Source organism: Antennarius striatus, chromosome 19, assembly GCF_040054535.1.
Source record: "Antennarius striatus isolate MH-2024 chromosome 19, ASM4005453v1, whole genome shotgun sequence".
Lineage (NCBI taxonomy): Eukaryota > Metazoa > Chordata > Actinopteri > Lophiiformes > Antennariidae > Antennarius > Antennarius striatus.
The window spans coordinates 11,857,462-11,883,976 of record NC_090794.1 but is presented as its reverse complement, the minus strand read 5'-3'; the positions used below and the strand labels follow the sequence as shown (position 1 = coordinate 11,883,976).

The following is a 26,515-nucleotide window of genomic DNA, read 5'->3' as shown; positions in this document are numbered from 1 at the left end:
GACATTTTTATTGAGTCTGATCACACAACTTTTAACAGTGAACTGGTCAAAAAAAAAAAGAAAAAAAAAAAGAGGACCAGAGGGATTAAATGAACAAATAATTCACAGTTAAGTCAAAAAAAAAAATCACACGTTCAGGCTGTTGGTGCTCTTTCACAGAAAGAATGATAACAGCATTTTATAGAAGCACACATGCTATTAAAACATTCTCACATGTGCTGTAAAGAATGATATCAGCTATACAAACAGGTCACCTGGTCATATGACTTCATGTAACATGATGTACAGTACAAACATCCCTAATGCTGGGTTCGGTATTAAGTGACTTTGCAAAGGATGAATGGTGAAAACTCATATCAGTCAGTACCCAATCGATGAATAAATAACATTTATTGAAGTTCTAGAAGAAATTAGCATAATTATTCAGACTGGATGAGTCACAGAGGTAATCGTGGTGTAACTGTTTCAAATGGAATTCAAAGGATTAATAGATGTTTCGTTAAGGCCACAAAATATGACGTTCTGGTCACAACATATAAGCTGTATGGTTTCAGAAGAAAAATTAAAAATGACTCGACCACTCACATCGGTGATTTTTAGAAACAGATTGTTGCTGTGACCATTGAAATGTTTTTGTTTTGTGATCTTTTGTGAGGAACAATAAATATTCATTTTAAATGTATAAGCTTCTGTCGGGCCTCACACCCTGGACACAGATGTTGCATAGATATTCATTCATTCATTGTGCTCTTAAATACAGTTAATAACAATCATTTCAAACAGAATAGGAGATAACACAGTCTGCATGTGTACATCTACATGTCTATGCTGATTGAGGATCTATAACAGTTTTGGATGACAACAGTCTGAGTAAGAAAATAAAAGCTATCAGGCACAAGTAACAGTAACTTACTCTGTAATGTTTGTGCAGTAAGTTTGTGTTTTACATGATGCACCTTATGAACTGATACCATGCTATCATCAATGAAATACATTTTCCAGCTATCTACATAAATACAACCCCATTTCAAAGAAGACGGGATGCTATGTAAACAGGAACGTTTCACAGAACAGTTTTTGAAACAGATTTACTGTGTTCTGTTTTTAGATGTTTTACACAGCATCCCCACTTTTGGAAATTTATTTGGAACTTTGGAATCGGGACTGTAGAAAATCTAGCTACCAAATACAGCTACTGTCTCAAAAATAATATTGAGCTTAGCTTTCTAAATAAATTACTGCGATTTCTCATATACATACAACTAGTCAAAAGGCTACAGATGCCATTTTTTTCATAAATGTGTTCTAACATCTATGTTGTGCATTTAAAGAATATTCACAGCAGTTTAGCCCACTCAAGTAGCTCTCTACTGTATTCTGAAAGTGCTCAGTCATCCAAAAATTCCCCTACACACATGAAATCATCTCAACACACCATCAGTGCTTTGCCTGCCAGGGAGACGCTCAGCAGGCCACAGGTTGTCAGCTGCCAGGGGTGGGAGTCTGAGTGGGTGTAGTTCCCTGATGCTCCACCTGGGGGAGCTGCTGCCTCCAGAAGGTGAAGTGGCTGAAGGTGTCTGAGCAGGGGAAGTCTGAGGAGGAGGCTCGCACCTTCAGAGGGAACACATGGTCCACCACCTCCCCAAGACGAACATAACTGTAGAAAGGAGCAGCAGGCGACAATCAGTCACTACCAGAGGTTCACCACGGCAAGACTGTGTGAGCATTTCTACACCCCAGACCCAAGAGGCACTTTAGACCTATTTCAAAAATTCACAGAATTACTTGAAAAGTAAATTAATGAACTTCTTTGGTGATCAGAATTGGAATTAGATTTTGTTGATGGCCTTTAAAAGTAGCTTTATGTTTTTGTGACTTTCCAGCCAACTCTCATTTCTTTGTAGTGTAAGTTCCTAATTTGAGCATTTTTTTTGCATATGCATGGTCTAAAACTTGATTATGGTAAGGAAGCCTGAAGCTAGCAATAAAACTTTCACTTAGACCAAAGAAATGCTTTAACTTCTACAAGTTAAAATCTGTGTTTTTATGAGAGAGGATATTATTTTAAGTTACCCAACACTTTTTGATGAACTTCTGAAAGTAATATGAACTCAGCTAAAGTCTGGATTTTACTGATTCCATTTTGGTTTCAGCTTCGTTTTGTTTCATTTAAAAAGGAGAGTAATTGTACGCATCAATTTTTTGCATCATTTTAAGAAATCTATTGTGAATATTGTATTTTTGACTCTTTAAAATGTTATAACGACCACACACATCAAATGAGCAAACAAAAAATTGTCTGAAGCTGATACGAGTTTCCCTCTCAGAACACATCATGGACACTCGATGCAGGACTTACGAGGAGATATTGGTCTTAGCATGCTCCTGCACGAGTTCGCCTTTAGGATTGACAGTAAAAATCCTGTTGAGTGGCACTCCTACTTCTTTATAGGAATAAACATCCTGCAAACGTAAAGTAAAGGAGGAGGGAAGGTAGACAGCGAGACAGGGAGGGAAGAATGTAATTAATCACTGTAATGAGTTTTGAGAGCGGCTCTAACTTTAGACAAAAGGGATTCATATTAAAATCCGCAACACAAACAGATTCCATCATTAACCAGAATACATCTGGATTATATCCTACATAAAACATACATCTCTGACTGATGTAATAAAAAACCTTTAAATGGACTCTAAATACCGTGGGTCTATTGCCAAATGCTGCATAGAAAGGCTGCTGGTTGGGGTAGAAGAGATTCTTGATATCATTGAGACACTCCACTTTGAATTTCTCTGGTTTCTTTTCAATCACCTCCCTGTCAAACACACACACACACACATACACATGTTATTGTACGTTGTTTTATACCTATATGCTAATATGAGACATGTTTTTATATGAGACCTGTGTAAAGCAGAAAAGAGGCTGCTGGGGCTCAGCAGGACGGGTCCCATCGGGAGCATGGTGCCTCTCTCATTGACCCAGTGGAGGTAACCTCTGGTCATGTCAGCCATACCAATCGCTCGAGCTGAACAGTACAGGAACTTATATCCATTTCTGATGGCGAGAAAGATCAAAAATATGTCCATGATTTAAAAAAAGAAACTGGAGTTGGAATGTCTGACAGGAAGCGTGTAAATAAAGGAGTGCTTACTGGCTGACTTTATGGTAGAGGTGTGCAATGCCTTGGTGGGTCCAGTCTTTACCCAGTGTGGGCAGGATATGACCCAGTGTGTCTGACCTGAATACAAACAGGAACATTCCCATCTTAACACGTTTAAATCACCTGAATAATTTACTGTGTAAAATCTTTGAATAAAGGTCCGATTTTAGCATGCAGGAGGCTTCAGATTTAACGTATCACATTCAGTGATGGATGAACATCCCAACACACACCTGGTGATGGTTCCGTCTATGTCTGAGATGATTATCTTGTCGTCCCAGTTCCAGAGGTAGATGGTGCCCTGACAACGACATGTTCCCTGGTACTGAGTGGTGACACTGAACAGAACATCGTTGGGACCGTCCTGCAGCTGCAGTGACACCTGTGTGTGTGTGTGTGTGTGTGTGTGTGTGTGTGTGTGTGTGTGTGTGTGTGTGTGTGTGTGTGTGTGTGTGTGTGTGTGTGTGTGTGTGTGTGTGTGTGTGTGTGTGTGTGTGAGAAAGAGACAGGAAATAGACCAATATAACAAATATGAGGACAACAATAAATGATTAAATGTTGTGAGGGTGTCCAGTGTGGTCACACCAAACTCCTTACCAGCTGCTCTGACGACAGTCGGAGTGTTTTCTTATAAGACACTCCTCCTGCTGTGACCCCCGGCTCTGTGTGGACGGTGGGGGAGCCTGGAATGGCTGCCCTGTGGTCTTCATCACTGGAAGATGACTCTTCTTTTAGTCTGAAATCAACACGGTTAACAGTGATTTAATGAAAGTCTTAGACTTTGTATTCATTTTTGGAATGGAAAGGTTTCATGTTCATTACCTGCTTGTCATTATCCCAGCCTGCTCAGCCACTGAATCCTAGGAGAGTAGAACCGGTATCTGCTTTAGCTCCTCATTAACTGCACACCTCACACAGAAAATAAAAATCATTCTATTAAGTAACAAGGTGTAATTACAGATTTGACGCTGCTGTTTCTGCCTCGCCAGGAGAACCACCACCTCCCTCCTTTCTTGGGCATCTTCTCCTTCATGATGTTCTCCACTGTAGCCTGTAGAGGAGCGCACACACACACACACACACACACACACACACACACACACACACACACACACACACACACACACACACACACAGACACAGACACACACACACACACACACACACACACACACACACACACACACACAAACACACACACACACACAAACACACACAAAGCCAAAAACAGACTATAAATCAAAAATAATAACACCAAAACATTGTGATGAACTAGGTGAATGGAGAACATATGAGTGGCTGGGGTTTGGGAGCTCAAACATGAGGAAGACAAAGAAAATTAAAAAAAGAACTGGAGATATAAATAAAAAGCATGTGCCAAACATACAGAGGTGTAACCCAGCACACTGGACAGACAGCAGAGAAGAAAGTCTAAGGCTGACTGAATATAGCTGAGGCAACAGGACTATCAATGGATAGCAGTACATGTAGAGAGGGAGGGATGTGATGACATGGGAGGGAAGGGAAAAGGGAAAGAAAAGGTTAATATACAGTGTAAAGTCTGAAGCTGCATCAGGTAGGTTTGCCAATGGTTCAATGTTGTGTTATGATGTGAACAACCAAGGTTACAGTAACGTACGTATCTGGCCAAAAAGAGGGGTGATACACACATAACAACCAACCTGCAGACAACCATTATTATATCAGTAGTGTGTATCCATTTCTCACCTTTGGCAGCGGTTTCTGAAAGGCCTGCATGGCCAGCATCAGTGGAGCAGCAGAGCTCCAATTGTAGTACCTGACGAGGAGAAAACAATTTTTTTTTCAGTTACACAACTGCTTGCGTCTTTCAGTGGATTATAAAGTGATTATAGTGAGATAATATAACACATTGTACATGTATATAATATATTTATGACGCCTTACTTGGAGCAGATTTTTACAACTAAATTGGGGTCGTCGATGATAGAGGGGTTTTCTGCAAACTCCTGGTAGGAGATGATCTTCTTGTGGAACTGCTCTGTAATGAAACACACAAACACACACTCACATTTCATCTTGCTCATCTAACAATGTAATATCTGTGCTGCATCTGTGAGACTCTTACCTTTGGTTATCTCCCTGTTGTCAGTTAGTCCTCCACACAAAGAGATGGCAATAGAAGGCAAGTCAGCCATAGGGTCATAGTTGCTGTCAACGCCACTGTCCCCTCCAGAGCTGAGTGACTGTGGAGACAGACTGGTGCTGTGGAGGCCTGGGTCTGAGATGCTCCTCACTGCTGTGCTGCCATCACTACAGAGGGGATAGGTTCATAAGGGCTTGCTGAAGCACATACGACACTGATTCTGTAACAGCTCACTCTGTAAAATCTGAACAGACCAGAGCAGAATAGTTTCCTAATTAAAGTTTTTGGAAAGATATGATTACTCTATCTTGAATGTTTACACATCCCAGAAATCACAGGACAGGGGCAACAAAAGGCTGGGAATGTTGTGGAATTCTCAGAAGCCTGTTTGTACCGTTCCACAGGTAGAAGAACATGTTAACAGCTAACAGGTGGTAGCATCACTCCAGCAAGATAATGAAGCCACATTCAGCCGCCTTACAACAGCATGGCTTCAGAGGAAAGGAGTTCTGGTACACCCCAGCCAATATACAGCCCAGACCTGCCCCACTGAAAGTGTGAGGTGTATTAAAAAGTGTAAAACAACACCTGATGTTGCACATAAAGCAAAGATGTGACAGAATTCTGCTCCCAAATCATCAGTGTTTAGTGTCCACTCAGAAATACATGAACCTGTCCATCTCTTTTCCTAGCCAAATTTCAGTTTTAAATTAAAATACATTCATAAAAAACAAAGAAAGCATAGTCGGTATGAACACTAAATATTGTGTCTTTTTCTTAATTAAACAGGATAAAGAACTCAAGGTATTCCGTATTTACTGAGATTTGGTATTGTAAGTTATGACACTTACCTCTTAGGGAAATAAAGGGCTGCCACCTCAGGCTCAAGTTCTGTGATGTCATCCAGGTAAATTCCATCTGAACCAAGATGGCGGCTTCTCCTGTCTACAACAGAGCAGCGACTGCAATGAAGTGAACTGACAGCTTTTTGTCTGGGAGTTAATCACATGTGAAATAAGAAGCCTACTTATTTGATGATGCTTTTTATTGTATTGGTGTTCTATTCCATTACCTTTTCTCTTGGATGGAGAGTCTGTCTTGCCTGGTGGACATGACGTCTTCTCCTCCAGGTCGGGCATCATGGGAGCTGCAGCGCCTTCTGCTGTATGTGTCTCTGTGGTTAGCGACAACGACTTCATCTTCATAGATTCAGACTCCATTCTGATGGTATGGACCATTTCCTCGGCGGTCTGCTCTGCCGTCATCAGTGCTGATATCTCAGAGCAGGGCCCACACTGTTCTGAAGACGCCTCCTGATTGATCACACGGAAATGTGTGCTTTCAGACACAGGGATGGATACTGGGCAGACTGGTGGAGGATTGGCTTTCACTGGGAGGAAAGACGGCTGGAAAAGAAAGTAAAGGAAAAACTATAAATACTCTGAAACAAATTAAATACATAACAACTGTCGATCTGATCCTAGTCAGGGTAATCTTTGCTCACCGTGGCAGCCTGTGGCAGCTCCCCCCACGCCCAGTGCATGGCTGGATTCTGACTGTCACTGTCAGACGGCTTGGTCATGAGTTCAGAGTCACTCTTTGGAGAGGTGGGACGGGAGTTTCCAGGACTGAAGGAGGAATCAAACAAAAAATAAAGCAACAGATAAAACAGAGTGCTTTTCCTGATGAATAAGAACATGTGAGTCTTCATCATAAGCATTAGAGGAACACCTCTGAATAGGACTCCACTCTCCATCTGAGCGAGTGTAGACGCCAGTCTGCTTGAAGGAGGCGCTGGATGTCTCCTCTCTTAAGATGTCTAGAGATGAAGTCCTGAAACACACACATGGTTTATTTCAATCCAATCACCTCCGTATGATCAACCCGTTCATGGGTGGAAACTAAAACTACACAGCACCCTGACAAACCTGCACCAAAGCAGCTCAATTTCTCCTTATGAAATTGCTTCTAAAAGGCAGGCTCACGATGGTTTCAGATCATTATTATCTCAATAGTCATTCAAGAAAAACAAGTTTTGTGACTCCTCACCAAACTTTGGGTGGGATGGGTTCATATACCCAGCTCTTGTAAGTTTCAACTACATTAGTCAGGTAGTTCACTTCCAACTTAGCATTTTCAACAGTGTTGCTGATTGAGGACCAGTAACTGGACTCGTTGTGTATGAACAGAAGAACATATTGTTTTACAGTGACACATAACACATATCTACTGTATGTGTAGTGTATGTACGTCTGTCATGTGGCAGCTATTTATAATCACAGCTACATACTTTCATGAGATTGAACACGAGGTCGGGGCTCCTGTAGGTGTGTGCCTCACATCCTTCTGAATGGTTTCAGATCAAATACCAGAATCTAAAAACACACTCTGCATGTGAAACATGGACTTCTGAACATAAACACACACATAAAGATGTCCCCTCCCTTTCCACAGTGTGTGATCAGTGCTGGTCTGTTAATTCCAGTTCCATTACAGCTGCTCTCAAAATTCATTTTAGTGATCTTCATTCCTGCCTCGCTGTCGTCCCCCCTCCTTTACTCTATCATGTGCATTGCTTTTCCTTTGTTTGAAGCTCAAAGGCGTCTCAATACTCTCCCACGACTCCCGATACGCCTCTGCTTTATGATTCCTAACTCTTCCCTTTCGTTTTACCGCTCCTCACCTGTTGCTTTCCATTTCTGTCCCTTCGTCTGAGCTGATGTCCATGGTGAACATGTCTTCATCCTCTGAATAGTCTCCATTCCCCTCCCTCCTCACGCTGTCTGGCCGAGACTTCCTCCTCCTCTTCCTCCTCTTCTTCGCTATCAAGCTGCCAGTCTCTCCAGAGCTGCCAGTGGAGCCCAGGGTCTGAATGGGTGGGCCACCAGAGCTCTTCTTCCCCATCAAGGAGGAACTCATCAGAACAGCCCCATCTGACAAGATTGGAGAGGTGGCCAGGTAGGATGGAACCACTTCCTGTTTGGTGAGAAACAAAGACAAATGGATGAATGCATTTTACACCAGTAAAACTTGTCCAAGAACAGAAAAAAATAATGCTTGGTAGATTTTACATTAATCTATATTTTTACTGCATAAATCATGAAGTATATACACTAAAATGAATTGTGTGCGTCTGTGTGCTATACAAAGAACCATTTGTGCTATTGTCCCTATAAAATATTAATCTTCTGTTAGGGTTTAGAATAATTACAGTCTGAGACAAATATGTGTGACGGCTGCCAAACTGCAGCCCCTTCTGCTCTGAGGAGACCCAAATGGAATCTGTTCCCCAGTTCTGTGAAAAGAAGTCATTTAGTCGTCCTCTAAGAAAAGGATTTCCAGGAAGACCTTGCCACACAGGGGAGGATAAATTTGTTTCACATGAAAAAAAATGAAAAAAAGAAGGGGGGGGGGGGCTTGCGGTCTGGCAACGCTCCCTCACGTTTTCCTTTCCCTTGCTAAGGAAAAAAAAGAAGCTCAAAGACACAATTCTCCCCACTCCTCCAGGAATGGGAATATGACACTACACCGAGGAACACAAATCACCCACTTCCCTTATTGGTGCCTCTCAGTGTCGGGAGTTCACTCTCTGTTTACCGTCTAGCTGTACATGTCTTCATGTGCATACAATAGTGAGGGAACCTTTTATAACATTAAGCTTGTTTGTAAGCTTTCAGCCTGCAACTCTTGGAAGATTGTAAAACCAAAGTCAAAACAGTGGATCTTACCAAGAACTGAGGAAGAGTTATTTTTCTATAATTGGTAGACTGAGTTTTTAATTTAGGTTCTTGTGGGTTTCATAGAAGTAGCCCCAGATTTTGAAAGAGGAGGTTATTTCTTATTTTATTTATTGAACTCGTCAGCCTTTGACTTTTTTCTCCAAGTGTTAAATCCTTTTCCTGAAAACATGTCCTGCAACATACATACATTATTCTTCAAATATGAAGCCATAAGCTAAAATATAGGTCAGAGAGCTGGAGTTAGTAAACACTGAATCGATGAAAAGAGGATTTTTTTTTCAGGCAAATAGCGGACCGAGAAATTCTTGGCTGCCCAGCCAACTCTGCACACAGCGTGACCTTGTTCAAACTACTATGACTGTATGAAGGAACACAGCTTGTGTAATGATCCTCGTAAACATGGGTGTGTCTTAGCGTGAGCACATCGGGGGAGGGATACAGGCTTGTAATTGATTTTTGTTTATATTTGAATCAATATGTGTCATTTAATAAACAATAAATTCCACACTGAATAAGTTAAGGTTTCCATATATACCTGGGCATTTTCTGTTTCTTGCACAAAGAAGGCCTCTCCATTGTCCCCAAGCTTCATGTGTAGATCCACCGGTTCTCCATTGATCTCCATATCCACCTGGACGATAGAGACAAAGAGAAAAATCCTCAATCCTTGAGCATCAAAGAGATCAATCTGTCTGTCTGGATAAGTTTCCATCTTCCTACCACTTTCTCCCTGGAACGGAGGACGCCCATCTTGCCAAAGCGAACGTGGAATGGCGAGCACTGCAAGGATCCATCGGGCTGTCTAACTACTATGACGTCAATGCAGCCAGAGAGGGTGGCGGGGTTCAGGCCTCGGTACAACTCCTTGACCTGGACAAATACCTGTCCTGCCAACTGGCCCACGTAGTTCATTGTCTGGCGGGTCTGATGGGAAGAAGAGAAAAGATGAGTGAAGAAATAAATAGCGCAAAAACATCTGCAGTAAATTATCTGAAGTTGTTACTAAAATCCTCAAGACATGATCACTAAGCTCCATAACACTGAAAGTGACCCTGGCTTGAATCTGGTGCCTTGAATCCACTCATCTTTAAATGGAGGAGGTGTTTATGACCTGGAATCTGGTGTGTCTTTCTTTAGCCCATCAGTCTTATTCTGCGGAATGCAATTTATATTACATATGAGAACTACAGTATCCCAACACTCAGAGAAAGAGGTCACGGACACTAACTCCTGTTCAGTGCTTCTGTAATTTACCCTAGGACAGTTTGTGACCTACATACTGTAAAAAGAATCTGCTGCCATTTTTACTGTCCCTTCTCTTACTCTTCTCCTCTTGCTGATAAGACAGAAAATGTTATCTGATTTTTGTCAGTCCAGTAACTCCAGCAGAGGTCACAGGACGACTGGTTAAACCAGTCTGTAAAGAAACTTATGTCATGAATCTCAGTGGCTTTCACCAAGGCACCATGGGAACTAAAACAAATCATCAATTAAATATTTCTGGAGACTTGTGACAAGGATTGTGATCAGTGCAAATATTTGTGTAGTCACTAGTGTTACTGTGTTATGACAGGATTATGAGTAACTGAATGAATTAGTGCAATCATCCTGATTGTCACTCTGTATTGTTCTCTGACGACATGAGAGGTGCTCTTTGTCATGGGCTTCCCAGTCACAAGAGTTCATCACTCAAGGAGACAACAGCAAATCTCTGTTTTTCCAAAGAAATAAAATCATTACAATCCCTGAAAATTCACTGAAATAATATAATAATGTAAGTTCATGATGATGGCAAAGTTTTCACATCTCTCTGGTTTGATAAGGATGTACTCTATGTTCAAAAGGGTGAATACCAATCTAATAAAATGTTGCTTCACACTGTCAGTCAAATCGAATCAGAAACCACCGCAACTGAGCAGGAAGAGAAATAATAATTGTAAGGCCTGTAGGGATTTTACAGCTCGCTCAAACACATTCTCTGATGTGCCTTCTTGTAATGACTCGTACTCGATTTTCTGTTAGCTCCTAATGTCTTCACCCTAGTATTCATTCCAAGTTTTGGTACATGTTTTTGTTTTGGGACTAGCTGCGGCTGGCAGAATTTAAAATATTAGACATTATGAGTAGCATTAAGATAAATAAATGTTTTATCAACCTGAGGTGATAAAAATACTTCTCTACTCTTTATTCTAGATCGCTCTATATTTATAATGTCAACAGGGACAGCTCAAAAACACTCCTTGGAGTTTGGACATGGGCAAAAACAGGGTGGGAGATCCCGACCTTGACTGATCGGGCAAAGAGCCACCAAAACCAGCAGCAAGAGGACAGATAGATTGGAGCGATGCCAACATACATCCCATACACAGACACACACACACGCACCCATGCATACACACTCACACACCATGAGAAGAGGCCCCTTGGATCAGAGACCTAACTATAGAACAGCAGATGAATCTGAGTAGCCGAAGCCGAGCCTGGATCTTGAAATGTGTCGTACAGATGACCTCCACAGTCCTTAATTATTCATTAGCTTTTCTGAAAAGAATAGATTCACAGACCAGAAAAAAAAGGAAGTAAAAAAAGCTGGTCCCGGGCAGAGAGCATTTTAGTGCTCCTTCCAAAAATAGACTTTCTGGTGTTACAGATGAGAGAAAGAGGAACAATATGTCAGAACGCTTAATCACAAAGAGGATGTGGTGGAAAAACAGTCGTCATTACTGAGACGTTTTCATTTATGAAGACAGACAGACAGAAAAACAGACAGACTGACTGATACATCTTTGGTTCTAAGGATCAGTCGAGATTTGGAAGCTGCAGTTTTTGAGTTTTGTTTGAAGCTGGAATTTAGTAGAGCAACTCTAGACTCTGTGTAGCAAAGTAAATACAGACAGATGTAAACATGTTACTATAAGGACATAAGCAAAGAATATGTGCGCAATTCATACCATATATAGTTAATTTAATATTTGCAACACCTGTGTGACATGCTAACAATTAATGAGATGCATTTATCCCATCATAATATTCCAAAGAAAATGTTAATTAAAATCCAGTAGAGCTGACTCATGACATTTCAGGACAATCTCAAATTTTAATTAGGACTATTCGCTGTGTAATGATTTTTTTAAAAAAAGACAGAACACTCCGGCAAGACTGCGTGGAAGAGATTCATCAGACATTTCTGATTCCAGGTGCTGTAAAATGCGTTATAACAACAAGCTCATCCTACCTTCTGCGGGGCGTTCGGAGACAGCCTTTACCATCAAACGGAGGCTGGCGAGTCGTTCGCGGTGAACGTCGGGATGGAAGTCATGACATTAACGTTACTTCCCGACAGCAGCGACGCCTGTGTGCTCAATAAAGTCCGGACTGACTGTCATTGTCTTTACATAGCCCAACACGTACTATATAAGTCTAGGAGAATTTCTCTCGTCTTCGCCTGGAGGAGCGAGGTCAGTGTGTGACGTCATCTGCCGCGTGAAGCTACTGCGGACCAATCAGCGTTGAGCTGCCGGGTTACACTGTGGCATTTACTGTACTGTATTCGCTGGCGGTTGCTGCAGTTGTGTCATTTAAAATTTAAAAGTGGAATTTTGGGATGTTTACTTCCAAAAATTAATTATTGTTTTACAACAAAAGAAACCGCACACTAAATAGCACTAGTTTACACCGCTAAAAGTTATATCAAATATAGTCTTATGTTTATTTATGAGAAAGATACGCAGGAAACATGAGCTGATCGTCTAGTTAACGCCCCCATTTAAAGAGCACTGAAGGCAGCCGTAACCAGTAGCAACGCTGTGACGGCGGGAAACAGGGAAGGACGTCACCGTTTGAAGTGAGACTACCCCGTTAGTCCGACACAGTGAGGTGATCTTCTCAGCCAATCACAGCCTCGCATTGAGGCACATGCGATGTTAGCAGTTCAACCTGAGTTGAAAAAAAAACAACCCCAACCTAATACTGTACACTAGATTTACAAACACAGAAATGTCCCTACTGGTGTACTTAAATCAGTAATCAAATTTTTTTTTTAAATTTTTTTATTGAATGCCTCCCAAAACGAGTTACACGGTAAATGCCTGAAGTGCAACTAATCTGCATTTTAAAAGAGTTTAATGAGAGCTGTATTTGAATGTCTGTCTGTGTGAGGAAACTAATTATTCTTCCAGCATTCAGCAGAATTTGTGGTTTGAAGCAGAAACAGAGGAACAGTCACATACTTTTTAAAAGGATCACACTGTCACACTCAAGATAACAGCATAGTAAATAAGGTTGATTTAATCAGATCAATCAGATGAAAGAAGGGCATGCTTTGCTACTACACTCACACATGATCTGCTGTGAGGTCAGCTGTTCAGTTTCTCATGTCGTCCTGCACAAAGTCAAAGCAGACCTCTCATCCTGTGCTCTGACTGTTTGTACCAGCTCACTGTGTGTACTTTTCTTAACTTTTCAAGCCAAATTGAGACAGTGTCACATTTTAAAGTAAATGTAAAAGAAGTTTCAGTGTTAATTTCCTTAACCTCTATGAGTTTAAATAAAAATACTGAGAACTAACCGGTACATTCAGGATGTGGCATGCATTGCGATGAATAAAGCGGACTTTTAATTGCACTGAGAAGAGCCTCCTAATGAGTGTTACATCATTAATTTAAAGAGCGATGCATGAATTAAGGCCATACATTGCAGGACAAAAGCATAAACAACATGATTAGGCATTTTACTTCTATCTCTCTATTGGTTAAAAACATGCTAAATGTCCATGGAGTCAGTGAGGGTTCAGTGGTATAGCAAGACAAAAGTCTCATTAATGGAGTTAAATCCTATCCTAGCAAGGAACAGCATATAACATAATATCATAAAAACTGGCAGTGGTCCCCACACTGCCTGGCACCGCTGCATGTACAGACTGTCCTCATGCAGCCCGAATGTCTGTGTCAGTGGATTCTCGAAAGACAGCTGAGCCACTCAGTCGCCCTTGACCATGTTTCTTAGAACAAGCTGCTTTGCCAGGAAGAACTGACCTCCATACACAAAATATCAGATGTATGATCCCTGCTAAACCTTACCATGCTACAGCAGCATGTATCACATAGGTAAAGACAGGTTTTTATTTGTTTGGATTTTTAAATGCACTGAATTTTATTTTATTGACATGTATTTACACAGTTACATTGGTCCTACTTCTACACCAGCAGGTTGAACTTATCTGGCCTTTTACCCAAAATCCACCCTCTCTGCCCGGAGGACTGCTGTGGTTGGTGTGGTCTCATGTAGATTTCAGCCAATCACAGCTTTGTTTATAAGGAGTCATATGAGTTATATGAGATCAGAGTTAAATAAGTTTACTGCTTCCTGCAAACTGATGGCTTGGAAGTTATGCAACTATTTGTTTACTCCATAGTGGCCAAAACAGTGATATTCCCCAATGTTATTTTAAATCTGAGAGCAAATGTGCACAGTCAAAGCAGACAACATCTCACTAAATAATAAAGTGCCAGTATTTTTATTCCTTGGTTAAAAACTGGCATCACAAATATAACTAACACCTCAAAAATCGTGTCCGGTACTCAAAATCATGTGCAAATGCCAGTTATTCTGTCAAAAGGACAGAGATTCATTGCATAAACTTTTCTACATATATTGAGGCCACTAATTAGCACAAACTATTATGACCTGAGATCCATGAGGTCAAAAAGAAATGTTACGGGAACTGGCAAACTGAGACATGCCTATTAAAATATGAAAAGATAAAATAAAAACAAACAAAAAAGAGAGCTCATCAGTGAAAATTATGGGTTTAAATGGGGGTGGGGGGGTTAAGGTTATGGACAACTTTTGGTTTTAAAATGAGGACATTTTCTTTTTATTACTGAAAGGATTTTTTAAGCAATAGATATCACATAACATTTATACCTTGGCTGTTATTTTGTAACAACCATAGCTGCTTTCTTAGATTAATTCCTGCAGTTCATTTTTGTTTCATTCCATGCATGCAGATGAATGACAAAACACTTTACCCAGCTCCAGGTGGTGTCACTGGCATAGTGAACAACAGTCTCTTCTAATTCTTCATCATCCTCAGCTGATGTCATGATTCCATAATGTGTCTGATCCAAGATGCAGTTCTCTGATCTACACAGATGTATGTAACTCCAAAAGTACAGTCCCGGATAGAACTTGTGTCTTCACTCTGAATATGTCAAGTGTCTGACTGCTGGGTGTTCGGAAGAGCATCTTACTAAATTTACCTGGGCCCCCCGGTCAGAAACTTGAGATGATCCTGGAGTGGTCATCATCCACAGGACCCCCTGGCTTCTTTGGCATTTGAGTAGGGCATGGTTGGATCATTTAACAGAATGTTGGTTGAAATTGACAGCGTCATTCACACACAAGTTGAATGACAAATTGCTTTGGCACCCCCCCGAAGCACTATGCATGTCTGATGGTTTTTTCAATGTGCAAATTTCTCATTAGTTAATACAGACACACCTGTTGTTGCTCTTAACCCCATCTTAACCATGGGGCACCATGGCATGCAAATCATAGCTGAGCACCTGTTGCATGGGGTGAACTCCAAGTTTCTGTCTTAGATGTGTCTCCTCCAGGGTTCACTGTAACCAATATGATTCTCGACGGTGTCACTGATTCTTTTTTAAATGGTCGCCCTTGGATTTGGTTTGCAAACTGGGAATCAACTGAGGTCATGTCAGTCTCGACACTGCTCTCTAGTGGTCCAAGCACTGTGAATGAATGGCCAGAAAGGTGCGTTCAATTCCAGTACACCACAGTACGATTTTTAAACTGCGTACACACATAAAATGTTTAGAAAGGTTACATGTCATGCCTTTGGTAGAAATAGTAACATATTTAAAAACAATAATATTAGTCATACATCATTAACAATGTGACCTATTTTCAACAGAACAAAATCATTTTACACACACGCAGTACCTTTAAGTTTATTTTTTTGTGTTACGATTTTGTGAAATTTTTTGTTTGAATTTTTAGTTAAATCTTGTTTCTGATAATGAAACATTTTTAATAAAACATATAGTTTTCTGTACCGAACAGGTTTGTTCAGTTCGGTAAGAGTTTGGTCTTATTTCACAACATTAGAAGTGTAATTTCTGCCGCACGGGAAGGCAGCACAGTAACTTGCTGCTTTCACTGTGTTCTCCTTTAATCCAGCTAGCGGATGTTAGCTTTTGTGTCATGATGGTGTCTATAATGTGTAAATGTTTGTCCATTGTTTCTGGCTAAAGGTATCTCGTATTTTCGGTTTTAATGTTCCGTGCAGCTAATATAAAAACCATCGGCAAAGCGGCTACCGGCTGGTAGGTGGTCTTTGGAAGCACTGAGACGTAACATATTGTTCACGTCCACTCCACTTACTGGAATCAGCTGGCTACAGAGCTAGCGTTAAAGCTAGTTATGTTAGCAGGCTAGCAGCAGGGCTACTTTGAATATCATTAGGTTTTTTTGTACATTCCCAAACGACAGTCGCTAATATTTGAAGCAGAGAAGCTTAACTGCAGTTGGTGATATCTTCTTACATTTGTGCATTAGTTGCAGCTTAATAAGATACTTGAAAGTAAAATGTAGGCTAGCCAAAGAAGCTAATAACCAAAACTGGCTAGCTAACTAACACGCAGCAACGGTAACAGCAATTTTAGAGAAGTTTGTAAACAACATCCTAATCTCTGGGTTTAATGAGACCTCTGGACGCGTAAATCACACAGAAGTTCCGACTGGCGTTGCATCTGAAATAGTTCTATGAAAATATTCATCAGTTAATCAATAGAATGTAAATAATAATGTCTGAAACTTGCATAGCTTACCTAATTAATAATAACCATCATGCTGCATGCTAATCGTCTCAGCTATACTTATGCTAGCTTGTTAAGGACGAGCTAAGGGCTGTTGAGATAATTAAGGTGTGTTGGCCTTTATCTTCCAATGCCAATTTAGAAATCATTCCCTCATACACACACACACACACACACACACACACACACACACACACACACACACACGTAGGCTGTATTTTACGGCCTGTTATGAACATAAGTAGCTAAAGAGCGCCTTGCGTGATTTGCATACACGGCTGATGGCTGTAATTAAACAGATGGGATATTTTAAATTCTGGCATGTAAGGAAATGAATCCCCAACTCTCCCATCCGACAGGCAGTTTCGCCGGACGATGGACGAGCTGGTCCATGATCTGGTGTCAGCGCTGGAGGAGAGCTCTGAGCAAGCTGCGCGGGGTGGGTTCGGCGATGGAGGAGACCACGCACTGGCCGTGGGTTGTTTACTGAAGAGGCAAGCTCGGAAGCGGAGAGGTAGAAAACGGCGATCGGACAACCCGCATCCTCCGTGGGAGACAGGACACCTCAGTGAGGGTTCGGAGTCCAGTTTGGAGGAACACAAGGTACCTGCAAAGATGTGTAAAAGAACTACTTTCTAATTTAAATCACAGGAAATTATGAGTAAAAGAAGAAGAAGCAGAACTTTATTAATCACCTTTTATGGGGAAATTACTATTTTCACTTTCTTTTTTACATGATTTTTTGTGTTACATGCAGGATATATACAGTGTATTTGTGTAGGCCCCTGAAACACACAAGGGGCCTGTGTGCATGCAGTTAGTATCACAGCACAACAGTATCACAGCGGTTAGTATCACAACACATCACAGCATATGGGGAGGCAGAGAGTGAAGGGCAGCCACTTCAGGTAGCGCCCCAACTGAGCAACTTGTAAGGGGATGGCGCCTTGCTCAAGGGCGCCTCGGCAGTGGCCGGGAGGTGAGCTGACACCTCCCACAGTCAGCCCACAGTCAAAAGTCTGGCGGGAGCGGGAATAGAACCGCCGATGTCTGGACAATGGATGGGAGATGTCTGCTGTACTGAGCCACTGCCGCCCATAACTCATATTTTAATTATAGGTATATAGGTAATGTTTCACGCCGTTGCTAGGCTGATTAAATCCTAGTCTAGTCACTATAGGCACTACATGTTGGAAATGTATGACGGCATCTACTTTCTCCTCAGTACAATATCCTGTTTAGATTTGTCACTCTAGCACTTTGATCTAATGAACATCCTCTGGGTTCTATATTTAGCTTTGGAGTCACAGTCTGGTATTTGCCATACTGATATTTGTTGCAGGACTACCGTGCCAATACAGGGGGTGTCTCTGCTGCCAATAACCATGCCCGCGACAACAGCGATTCAGACGAACAGCTGGGACCTAAACGGCGTACTCCCCTATCAGCTGACATGGGACGAAGCAAGCGGCCTCTCTGGCCTGACGACTTAGGTGTCCTGGGGTCTGCTGAGGGAAGTCGTAGTCTTAGAAGGAGACGTAAGGTCAAACGTATGGCTGTAGACCCTCCTGTGGAACCCGAACCCCCCTCCGCTACAATGTTAGGGCCCCCACCTGTCCCCAAAGCACGCATTGGTGGCAGGCCACATAGACTGGGTGCAAGTGAGGGCAGAGGAGCCATGGAGTTCTGTGGTGTTGGAGTCGTAGGGGTGGGGGGAGGTAAGAACAGGGTGAAGAAAAGAAAACTTGCCCCTCATAGGCTGGGAATGGATGCTGCAGATGAAGGGGTGGTGGTGGAAAGTGAGGACACCATTGCTTCTCCGACAGAAGGTTCCAAGGACAAGATGGAGTTGGAGGAGCAGAAAGGCTCAGATGAGGACATGAGTGACAGGTGGTTAGTGTTTTGACTTTCCTTCCTCTGTGATCCCAGAAGTTGCAACTCCTATTTTTATGTTATATTTATTCATATGTAAAATCATAGGCCCTGAGGTAAGACAAGAACAGCAAATGGCTGAATATTAAACAAAAGTTTTTTGATATATGTAGATATAAAATAAGTAATATATATAATATTCCAAAATAATATTCTAGAGCGAATGGCAGAATATCAAACAAGCCTTTTTTGATATATGTATGTATACATATATAATATTCAAAAATATTATATTAATGTAATTCTAAGTGACAACTTGCCATCCTCTTTTCAGTGAGACCAGCAGTGTCAGTAACAGCAGCGATGGAGGCCTTTACACCAATGATGAGGGGAGACAAGGTACGTAGAAAGACGTGTATTCAGTGGTAGCTTAAAAATGAGTCCAGGGGTCACACTCCTGTCCTGTTTTTTCCCAGGTGATGACGAACAGAGTGACTGGTTCTACGAAGGTGAGCTGCCCTCTGGTTCAGGGGCTGGAGGTGCCTGTGGGATAGCAGGAGTGGTTCCCTGGTGGGAGAGGGAGACCGGATCAGAGGAGTTGGACCTAGCTGATCCTGTTTTCAACAGCATTCTCACTGGATCCTTCCCACTCATGAGCCCAGGAGCTCAGAGAGGTAGGCTGGAATCATATTGATAGCAAACTGGAAAGCAAAAATATAATTATTTTAATGTAGATGTACTATCAGTCATTTTGGGGGTGGTTTGTAACAAAATTCAGCTAGTGCAGCATGAAAAATGGGGATTTGAGATTGGGGTGTTGCTGTTTCTGGTCTGCAGTAGTGTCAGATTGGTGGAAAGAACATCTGCATGAATCCCAAAACTCAGTTTTTCCCAGCAGAACTTCATCTCTCTGTGGATTAAATGTTTTGAATGTTTAGTCTTGCAGGTGTGAATTTCATAGTTTTGATTTTGCTCTGTGATAATAAGGTTTGTGGGAACCAAAGGAAACGCTGTCACCTTTTATCATTTTGTTGTAGTCCCACTAATGACCAGTAGGAGGCAGGCACGTTACACAGGCAGCAATGAAGGTGGCCATGACACAATGGCATGTTGGTAAATATATATGATAAAATATTCTCTTAAATATCTCTGTCTCCCAGGACACAGTTCATCTTCAGTGGTTGCCAGAAGTAGAAAATAATCCAGCAGGATTTGAAGCAGATTCAGTCCACACAATCAGTCATTGAGAAAATTGGTGCTGAAATTTTCTCACTGACTTATTTGTTGAACAGTGTTTACCGTTGTTTTACCCTGTCCTGAGTGATGGGACTGTTTGTGCCCTGCTGTACTTTAGCGATAACACGGTGAAAGTAAATTTATAGTCTCAGTGATCATGTTCTGAGTTTCTAACAAACCTACAATGCCTGTCAGGGTTCCAGGCCAGACTGAGTCGTCTCCATGGAAACCAGCAGGCATCAGAGGCGGGTCTGCCGGGCAGCTCCAGCCAAGGTTTTAACGACAGACTGAGCAGACAAAACCAGGACTCCCATGAGTGAGTCACTTTCTTTTGTCTGTGTTCTCTTATCTAATAATTATTGCTAGTAGAATAGGATTTTATTTTACATGATCAGACACTGTATAGAACTGCCAAAAGTCAAGACTGGAGATTCACAACCCCTATGGAGTTTTTATCTAAAATGAACTCTGAGATTGTCTTGTGTGAAAATAGCTTTGCAGAAAAAAGGTGAAAGAAAAAAACCCCCAAAGTCGCCATAAGAGACTTTTTACACTAAGATTAAACAACATGCATCACAGCATATAATATATGTTAGACCCATACTATTTAACATGATTTGATCTACATGAAAGACCAGACAGGGAATGTTGTTTTACAAAAAGTTTAAAATTTTGGATTTTTGTAAAAGTTAATATGCAGTAGATAACAGTTCACTTTTAGAAAGAAGAGAAAGTGCAGGAATGACATCACTTTATCTCCAACAGGCCTTGGTTTAGCCCAGGTTCACGGAGGGATCACGGTCAGGTGAGCTTCATTTATTTACCACATTTCATTCCCATTCAAATGCTTCGTATTGTAAAATTAAGAATTTGATCTTAACTTAGTTCTTTGGGATTATGTGTTAACTTATGCGCTAGCTAGTTGATTATGAACATTTGTTTTTTTTCTCTGCTGCCACTTCAGTTGCATTGGGACCCGCGATCAGACAGAGGGCATCGGAGGAGCTGCTCAGTGAAAACAGCCAGCAGGTGAGAACAACGGTTTAATAAAAGACACTAGTGATTTATGACCAAAGCGCACTTTCATTTCCTTTAGTTCCAGTGTTTCTATACTACATTGGTTTCACAGCATTTAAGGTGTTTTTCAAACGAATAAGAATATTTTTGTAGTTTATATGAGGTACAATTCATTCACTACTGTTTTTGTCTCACTCGGCTGGTTTTGCAGACAGACTAGCGGGCACCTGGGCTCTCTGTGCACAGGGGATGTCAAACGGAGACGAAAAGCAGCCCCCCTTGGCTCCAATGCCCCTTCAGGTATTGGACACACACCTCACACCATCTGGCAATTTTGACCAATTGCCCCTTTTACTGTATTTTTGGCTCTGACGTTCTCACTCACTTTCCACCCTTTCTTGTTAATGCTCACCAGTCTGCTTTGCTCTTTTTCTTTGGTTAAAGAAAGGGACTGGAATGACAAGCAAGGATTTTACTCCTCGTTTTTAAAAGAATTAATTGAGGAAAGGGAGTTCCTTGATCCTTCATACCGCCCTCCCTCTCTCACTGTTAAACCCTGTGTTAGCTCTTAACCCCATTTCCTCATAAGCTTTGTTGGACAAGAGTCAGCTTTCTAGTCATTCTGTCAGAGCAGAGATACTGGATTAGCTCTTAGCGAGTAACACTCGTGCACCCCCACTGCCCCAAACCACTCTGTTTACCACAGTGAAAGCTGATAAACATATAAATATATAAACACCTAATATGATTAATAGGGTTATAATCAGTGGTCCTCCTTTTTTAGGGATCATTATTTGTACTTTCCTCTCAGATTGTTTGAGCCTTGAATGCTTATAAACAGGTGAGTTGCTCATGTTTATTGAAGATTTTTCTCCATAATTTTTGGACTAATCTTTTGCCTAAAAACAGAAAATGTGACTTTTTTTGTTGAAAATGTAAGATAAAAAAAACAAAACTAAACTGCAATCATAAGGTTAATTCTGCTACTGAACAAGCAACCATTTGTAATTTTTTTTTGTATTAAAGATTTCTGACTTTTTTTGTTTTCCAAATAATCACAATCGGTGAATATGAAGCACATTTGAGGCCTGCTTCAGATTCAGGTGTCTAGATCAGGAACAGAAGGGTCTGACCTCATAGCGGGGTGGTGGTGAAGACCTGCCAAATTCACATCGTGACTATTTGGCAGGAACCCATACAGGATTCAACAGGCGTGAGTAAAACCAGAAAGCTGCTTTGTCCTGAGCTTCAAACAAATTAGGACTGGATTACAAAGGGTAACAGGTTGGTCTCTAATGGGACCATGAAGTTCTACAACGACAGAATCACGACTGAGACAGATGTGGATGCACTACAGTGGTTGATGACTGAACAAATATTTTCAGTACAAATAGTCTTAAAAGATAGGATGTGTGTCTATTAGTGTACCGTCATTTATCGCGGGGGTTACGTTCCAAAAAGTACCCCTGATAGGTGAAATCCGTGAAGCGGTCCGCTTTATTTTTTACAGTTATTATACAATACTGAACTACGTTTACAATGAAATCAAAGACCAAAACCTGTTTCCAGGCCCAAGCATTTAAAGAAAATAAAAACTTAAATGTTTTCAACAAATAACCGTAGTAGTTTTTGGAAATACTGTAAAATAATATTTTTAATCGTCAGTACGAGGTTGGACACAGTGTGACTCGCACTTATGTCACCGTCCTGCATGATAAAGGTTCGAGAGGGCATTCTTTTCTAAAATAAACCTGCCTCATCCATATTAAAAACTTGTTCAGGCTATATCCTCCTCCCTCGATGATCTCTGTAAATTTTTTGTTCACGTATACCTCTGCTCCAGTGGTATTCGCAGAAGAACTTGCAGAAGAACATTTTTAAGTCCAAAGTGTTTCTGAAATTTCAGAAACCAGCCCTTGCTGGCATTAAATCGCCTTGTTACTGCATGATCAGCACTCATCAATGGCCCGAAATCCTCTTCTTCGCTGTCATGAATGTCATCGCTGTCAGCAAAGGTTTCATAAAGTTTTTTAGCTTTTTTGGGAATAACGTTGGTATCCAGTGGAATGTTCTTTTTCCTGCAGTCGTTAATCCACAAAGCTAAAGCAGACTCCATCCTTACAATGGTCTTGTTGCAGACAGTTACAACCCTTTTTGCATCCTTGTTAAAACTTATTGCTGCTGTCCTCCTTATGTTATTCCTTCACGGAACGAACAGAAGATTCATTTATTCCATAATAGCGCCCGACAGCTGCATAGCTTCTAACTTCCTTCAGCATGTCCAGAAGGTTAACCTTTTCTGCGATTTTTAGCATCTTTCTCTTCCTTTTGGGCACGTTCTCACGTGCTTTTGTCGGTGCAGAACGTTTCTTCGACATTGGGGGTTTTGTCATGGAATAAATTTGCAAATTTAAATTTGGCAAGCTGTACAGAGACGAGGTGCGGAGACTGTTCACGTTGGTCAGTCCCTTAAATTTAATTTGTTATTTTTAATTTTATATACTGATTTGATCCCGGAAATGTGAAATTAAGAATGCACACTCTAGTTAGTGGTTCAAACACTTAGCCAATCAGGATGCAGAACAGAACGCATTGTTAAAAATGGCATTAAAAAACTTCACTAAAAGAATCCGTGAAGCAGCTTAAGGTGAGCCGTGTTATAGCGAGGGTTCACTGTATTTACATTTATCATGTCTAAGTTTGTATTAATGAACTTGGATTGAACTTGCATGTTTTAAAATTCTCTTGCCTTAAGGGTCACATTTCACAAGAGGGGTCACATATTACAACTGTTTTGAAGAACAATTGTAGATTTTCTGTACAGACAGTGGCCAACAGGTTCCGAGAGGCTGTTTGTAAACTAAATTGTTCATAAGTCGTTTTAAAATATTTTGACCTCTCTTTTAATCAGGATTGATCGCGGAGAACGCACCTCCCATCCCTGACACCAACATGGGGAGCCGCATGTTGCAGAGCATGGGCTGGAGCCCTGGGACCGGCTTAGGCCCAGAGGGCAGGGGCATCACGGAGCCCATCCGTGCCACACAGAGGCCCAAAGGCACAGGACTAGGTTTCAACTGAATGCCTGCTTTCTGAATCCTGAAGCTGGCAGGGAAATGATGCCCCAAGAGCTGCAAGGGGTGAGGGAGATAAAATACTCCTCAGTGCATTGAACAATAAATAAAAGAAGAAGAAAAGCTGCAGAATGATCCAGGAATGTGAGTGTTAAGAAGGAAGGAATGAGGCAGAGGAGCCTCTGTTGAAAGAGGAACTTTCCCATATTGGGGAATCTTCAAGAAGTCCACACGTACTGTTCCTACAAAGTGAGAAGATGAACTGAGCTGCAGAAAAGACATACAACACATGTCCTTGCAAGAAGCTCCATGTTGGAGAAAATAAGACATTGATGACTGTGTCAAAGTGGCACTCTGTCTCAGCCCCGTTACCTCAGATGCCATCATTATAGGCTAGAACACTTGCTATTCTGACCATATATCAAGTGTGCAAATGAAAAGTTGGTTATTTTTTCCTCTTCATTTTGGTCAAAGGTGTTGGATAGTAAGATATTTCTTACCAGTTTTGTCTGATGTTGCACAAGAATTTTGGAATCATAACCGTAACATAAATTTTATTAATGGACCGAAGGAAGGGTGCTCTGTATGGATGTCCATTTTTATGGTTCGTTTAATGGAAGAAGTCATCCCAATGTTTTTATCCATTCAAAAGCAAATGTTTATCATCAAAACATTTCCCCTTCTTTTAGCACCTCTGCTTCTGCATGTATGGATGAGGGTTCGGTTTGCTAAAACTGTTTCCAGTTACGTTGAGGTATTTTATCCAGTCATAAGTTTGACCTCAGGTTGCAGGATTTTGGCCACAGCAATGCCCAGTGATGGTATTTCATGATTTGGCTATGTGAAATTTTCAGGTCTTTAAATACAGGATTGGAAATTCCTGTGAAATACAAAATCTTAATTGAGTTTAACTGTGATCAGAATTTCAAAAAAAGGAGTATTTCAGTCACAGGAGGTTTGGTGTATCATTTATATTCAGGTGTTGTCGCTGCCTGATTCAGGCTCTTTGCAGGACTAAAAGTGAATGAAAACTTAGTCTAATCAGGCAGAATTTAAAAATGCCTGTGACTGAAGTACAGAATAACCCGCTGCAGAGAGATTGGTGAAGGTTTCTCATTTTAAAAGGTAGTTTCTGAACCATTGGTTTTGACTTGATTGTATTGTTCTATGTTTTAATTGATGCTAATCTAGCATACTTGCAGCAATAGCCTGTCCTGAACACAGATGTTAAACTAATTTGAACAGCAGGTAGAGATATTAAGGTCTAGAAAAAAATAATAAAGGAATGTGCAGGGTGTTGTGTTGTAATTGTGTTTTCTTTGACTGATGTGACTGCTGATTACCAGATGGGTGGAGGAGCTTGTACTTCACGAGGCTTAATGGGAAAAGTGACAAGCCATCAATTTCATAAATATTAACATCAGATACGGTGTAAACTAGGTGTCCTTTACCTGTGGTTCCTCAGACAAATTAAATGTCATGTGTTTTACAAGAGTTTTTGCAAAATAACACAAAAAATAACAAATATTCCTGAAGAGACAGCCCTAGAGTATGGAATGACATTGGTGTATTTATTTTTCTGATTTCACAATCCAGATCATCCCAGAATTATGTTATTTCCTTCTTGGAAAATGCCTCACTCTTGCACCCAGTTTCCCAATATTCCTAAGAAATTACAAAATAGGAACCTTTTTTTTTTTCAGGTCGAGCATTTTAATGGGTTTTCCTTTCTGTGTGCCAAACACTCCAAGAGCTTCATGAAAGTCCAGCCGGTAGTTTTTCTTTAATCCTGTTTAAAACACTAGTGATCCAGAGCTTTGTGATTAGGTGTGCAGACAGCACCATGTGGAGTCCAGTACCTTCAAATCGCTGCTGAAACTCCGTAGCAGCAAAAATGTAATTTTATTTAGTGGAAGATAAGCATCAAAATAAGTCGTAACTTTGGTTTTACTTCAAAGGGTTCAGCCTTTTGAAGATCAGGGAGCAACTCGAGAAAGTATTTTTCCTCGGCATGTTTTATGTATTTGCATAGCTGGACTAGATAAAAATGTACCAAATATTTAGCCATGAGTAGTAAACCCATTCATGCTTGTCTAATTTCATACTCGGGTTCTGGACATTATCGCATTCTTTTAGTGCACTAAATAGCCTGTTGGCCAGGAAATACAAATGCATGTAATGCTGGTTGAGACCTAAAAACTGATTTTCAAGAACGTCGTCAGCTACCTTCTACATGAAGAATTTGCCAAAGACCCACTGAAACATCTGTCATTGGAGGAGGGGTTCTCTCTCCATGAATGAATTTGCTACAACTACAGCTGAAGAAGATTCATGGCTTAAACAATGTGCACTCTTCTACAGAAAAGGACTAGACAACATGAATTTTCTAAATTATTAGATTAAATTCAGAACCTTGAGTAATAAAGTCGGAATTTCGTAGACTGAAGTC

At 41.0% G+C, this 26,515-nt stretch overlaps 2 protein-coding genes across 5 annotated transcripts; one reads left to right on the top strand and one right to left on the bottom strand.

Moving 5' to 3' along the window:
* Positions 1-29: 29 nt before the first annotated feature.
* lpin1b (lipin 1b) lies at positions 30-15,253 on the bottom strand. 2 transcript variants are annotated; one of them, XM_068341774.1, is made up of 20 exons: positions 12,265-12,514; positions 9,750-9,953; positions 9,565-9,660; positions 7,973-8,265; positions 7,021-7,122; positions 6,794-6,917; positions 6,362-6,695; positions 6,141-6,234; positions 5,272-5,456; positions 5,091-5,184; positions 4,893-4,962; positions 4,123-4,215; positions 3,987-4,024; positions 3,762-3,900; positions 3,398-3,546; positions 3,156-3,242; positions 2,906-3,058; positions 2,702-2,816; positions 2,360-2,463; positions 30-1,657 (listed from the first exon to the last, which is right to left on the bottom strand). In XM_068341774.1, exons 2-20 carry the CDS (start codon positions 9,939-9,941, stop codon positions 1,483-1,485), a joined length of 2,637 nt encoding a protein of 878 aa, XP_068197875.1. In that variant the 5' UTR covers positions 9,942-9,953; positions 12,265-12,514; the 3' UTR covers positions 30-1,482. The 2 variants fall into 2 exon arrangements, with proteins under 2 accessions (XP_068197875.1, XP_068197874.1); XM_068341773.1 differs by lacking the exon at positions 12,265-12,514 and adding an exon at positions 15,059-15,253 and having other exon boundaries at positions 1,476-1,657.
* A 970-nt stretch (positions 15,254-16,223) lies between these two features.
* Positions 16,224-25,361, top strand: gpatch2 (G patch domain containing 2). 3 transcript variants are annotated; one of them, XM_068341778.1, is made up of 10 exons: positions 16,224-16,375; positions 17,227-17,470; positions 18,210-18,757; positions 19,074-19,138; positions 19,216-19,413; positions 20,171-20,291; positions 20,741-20,780; positions 20,940-21,004; positions 21,204-21,292; positions 23,904-25,361. In XM_068341778.1, the coding sequence occupies exons 1-10, from the start codon at positions 16,326-16,328 to the stop codon at positions 24,071-24,073; spliced, it is 1,590 nt and encodes a 529-aa protein (XP_068197879.1). In that variant the 5' UTR covers positions 16,224-16,325; the 3' UTR covers positions 24,074-25,361. The 3 variants fall into 3 exon arrangements, with proteins under 3 accessions (XP_068197879.1, XP_068197878.1, XP_068197880.1); XM_068341777.1 differs by having other exon boundaries at positions 18,210-18,760; XM_068341779.1 differs by having other exon boundaries at positions 16,238-16,975; positions 18,210-18,760.
* The last annotated feature ends 1,154 nt before the right edge of the window (positions 25,362-26,515 follow it).

Bases quoted from the DNA above. Each gene is read 5' to 3' on its own strand.
- gpatch2 (XM_068341777.1), top strand. From the start codon at position 16,326: ATGTTCCGTGCAGCTAATATAAAAACCATCGGCAAAGCGGCTACCGGC. The intron at 17,471-18,209 runs GTACCTGCAAAG...TATTTGTTGCAG, and splicing joins CCAGTTTGGAGGAACACAAG to GACTACCGTGCCAATACAGG. The intron at 19,139-19,215 runs GTACGTAGAAAG...GTTTTTTCCCAG, and splicing joins CAATGATGAGGGGAGACAAG to GTGATGACGAACAGAGTGAC.
- lpin1b (XM_068341773.1), bottom strand. From the start codon at position 15,133: ATGACATCAGCTGAGGATGATGAAGAATTAGAAGAGACTGTTGTTCAC. The intron at 9,954-15,058 runs GTAAAGTGTTTT...TCTTCCCATCAG, and splicing joins GTGACACCACCTGGAGCTGG to ACCCGCCAGACAATGAACTA. The intron at 6,235-6,361 runs GTAATGGAATAG...GCTCTGTTGTAG, and splicing joins CTCTCCATCCAAGAGAAAAG to ACAGGAGAAGCCGCCATCTT.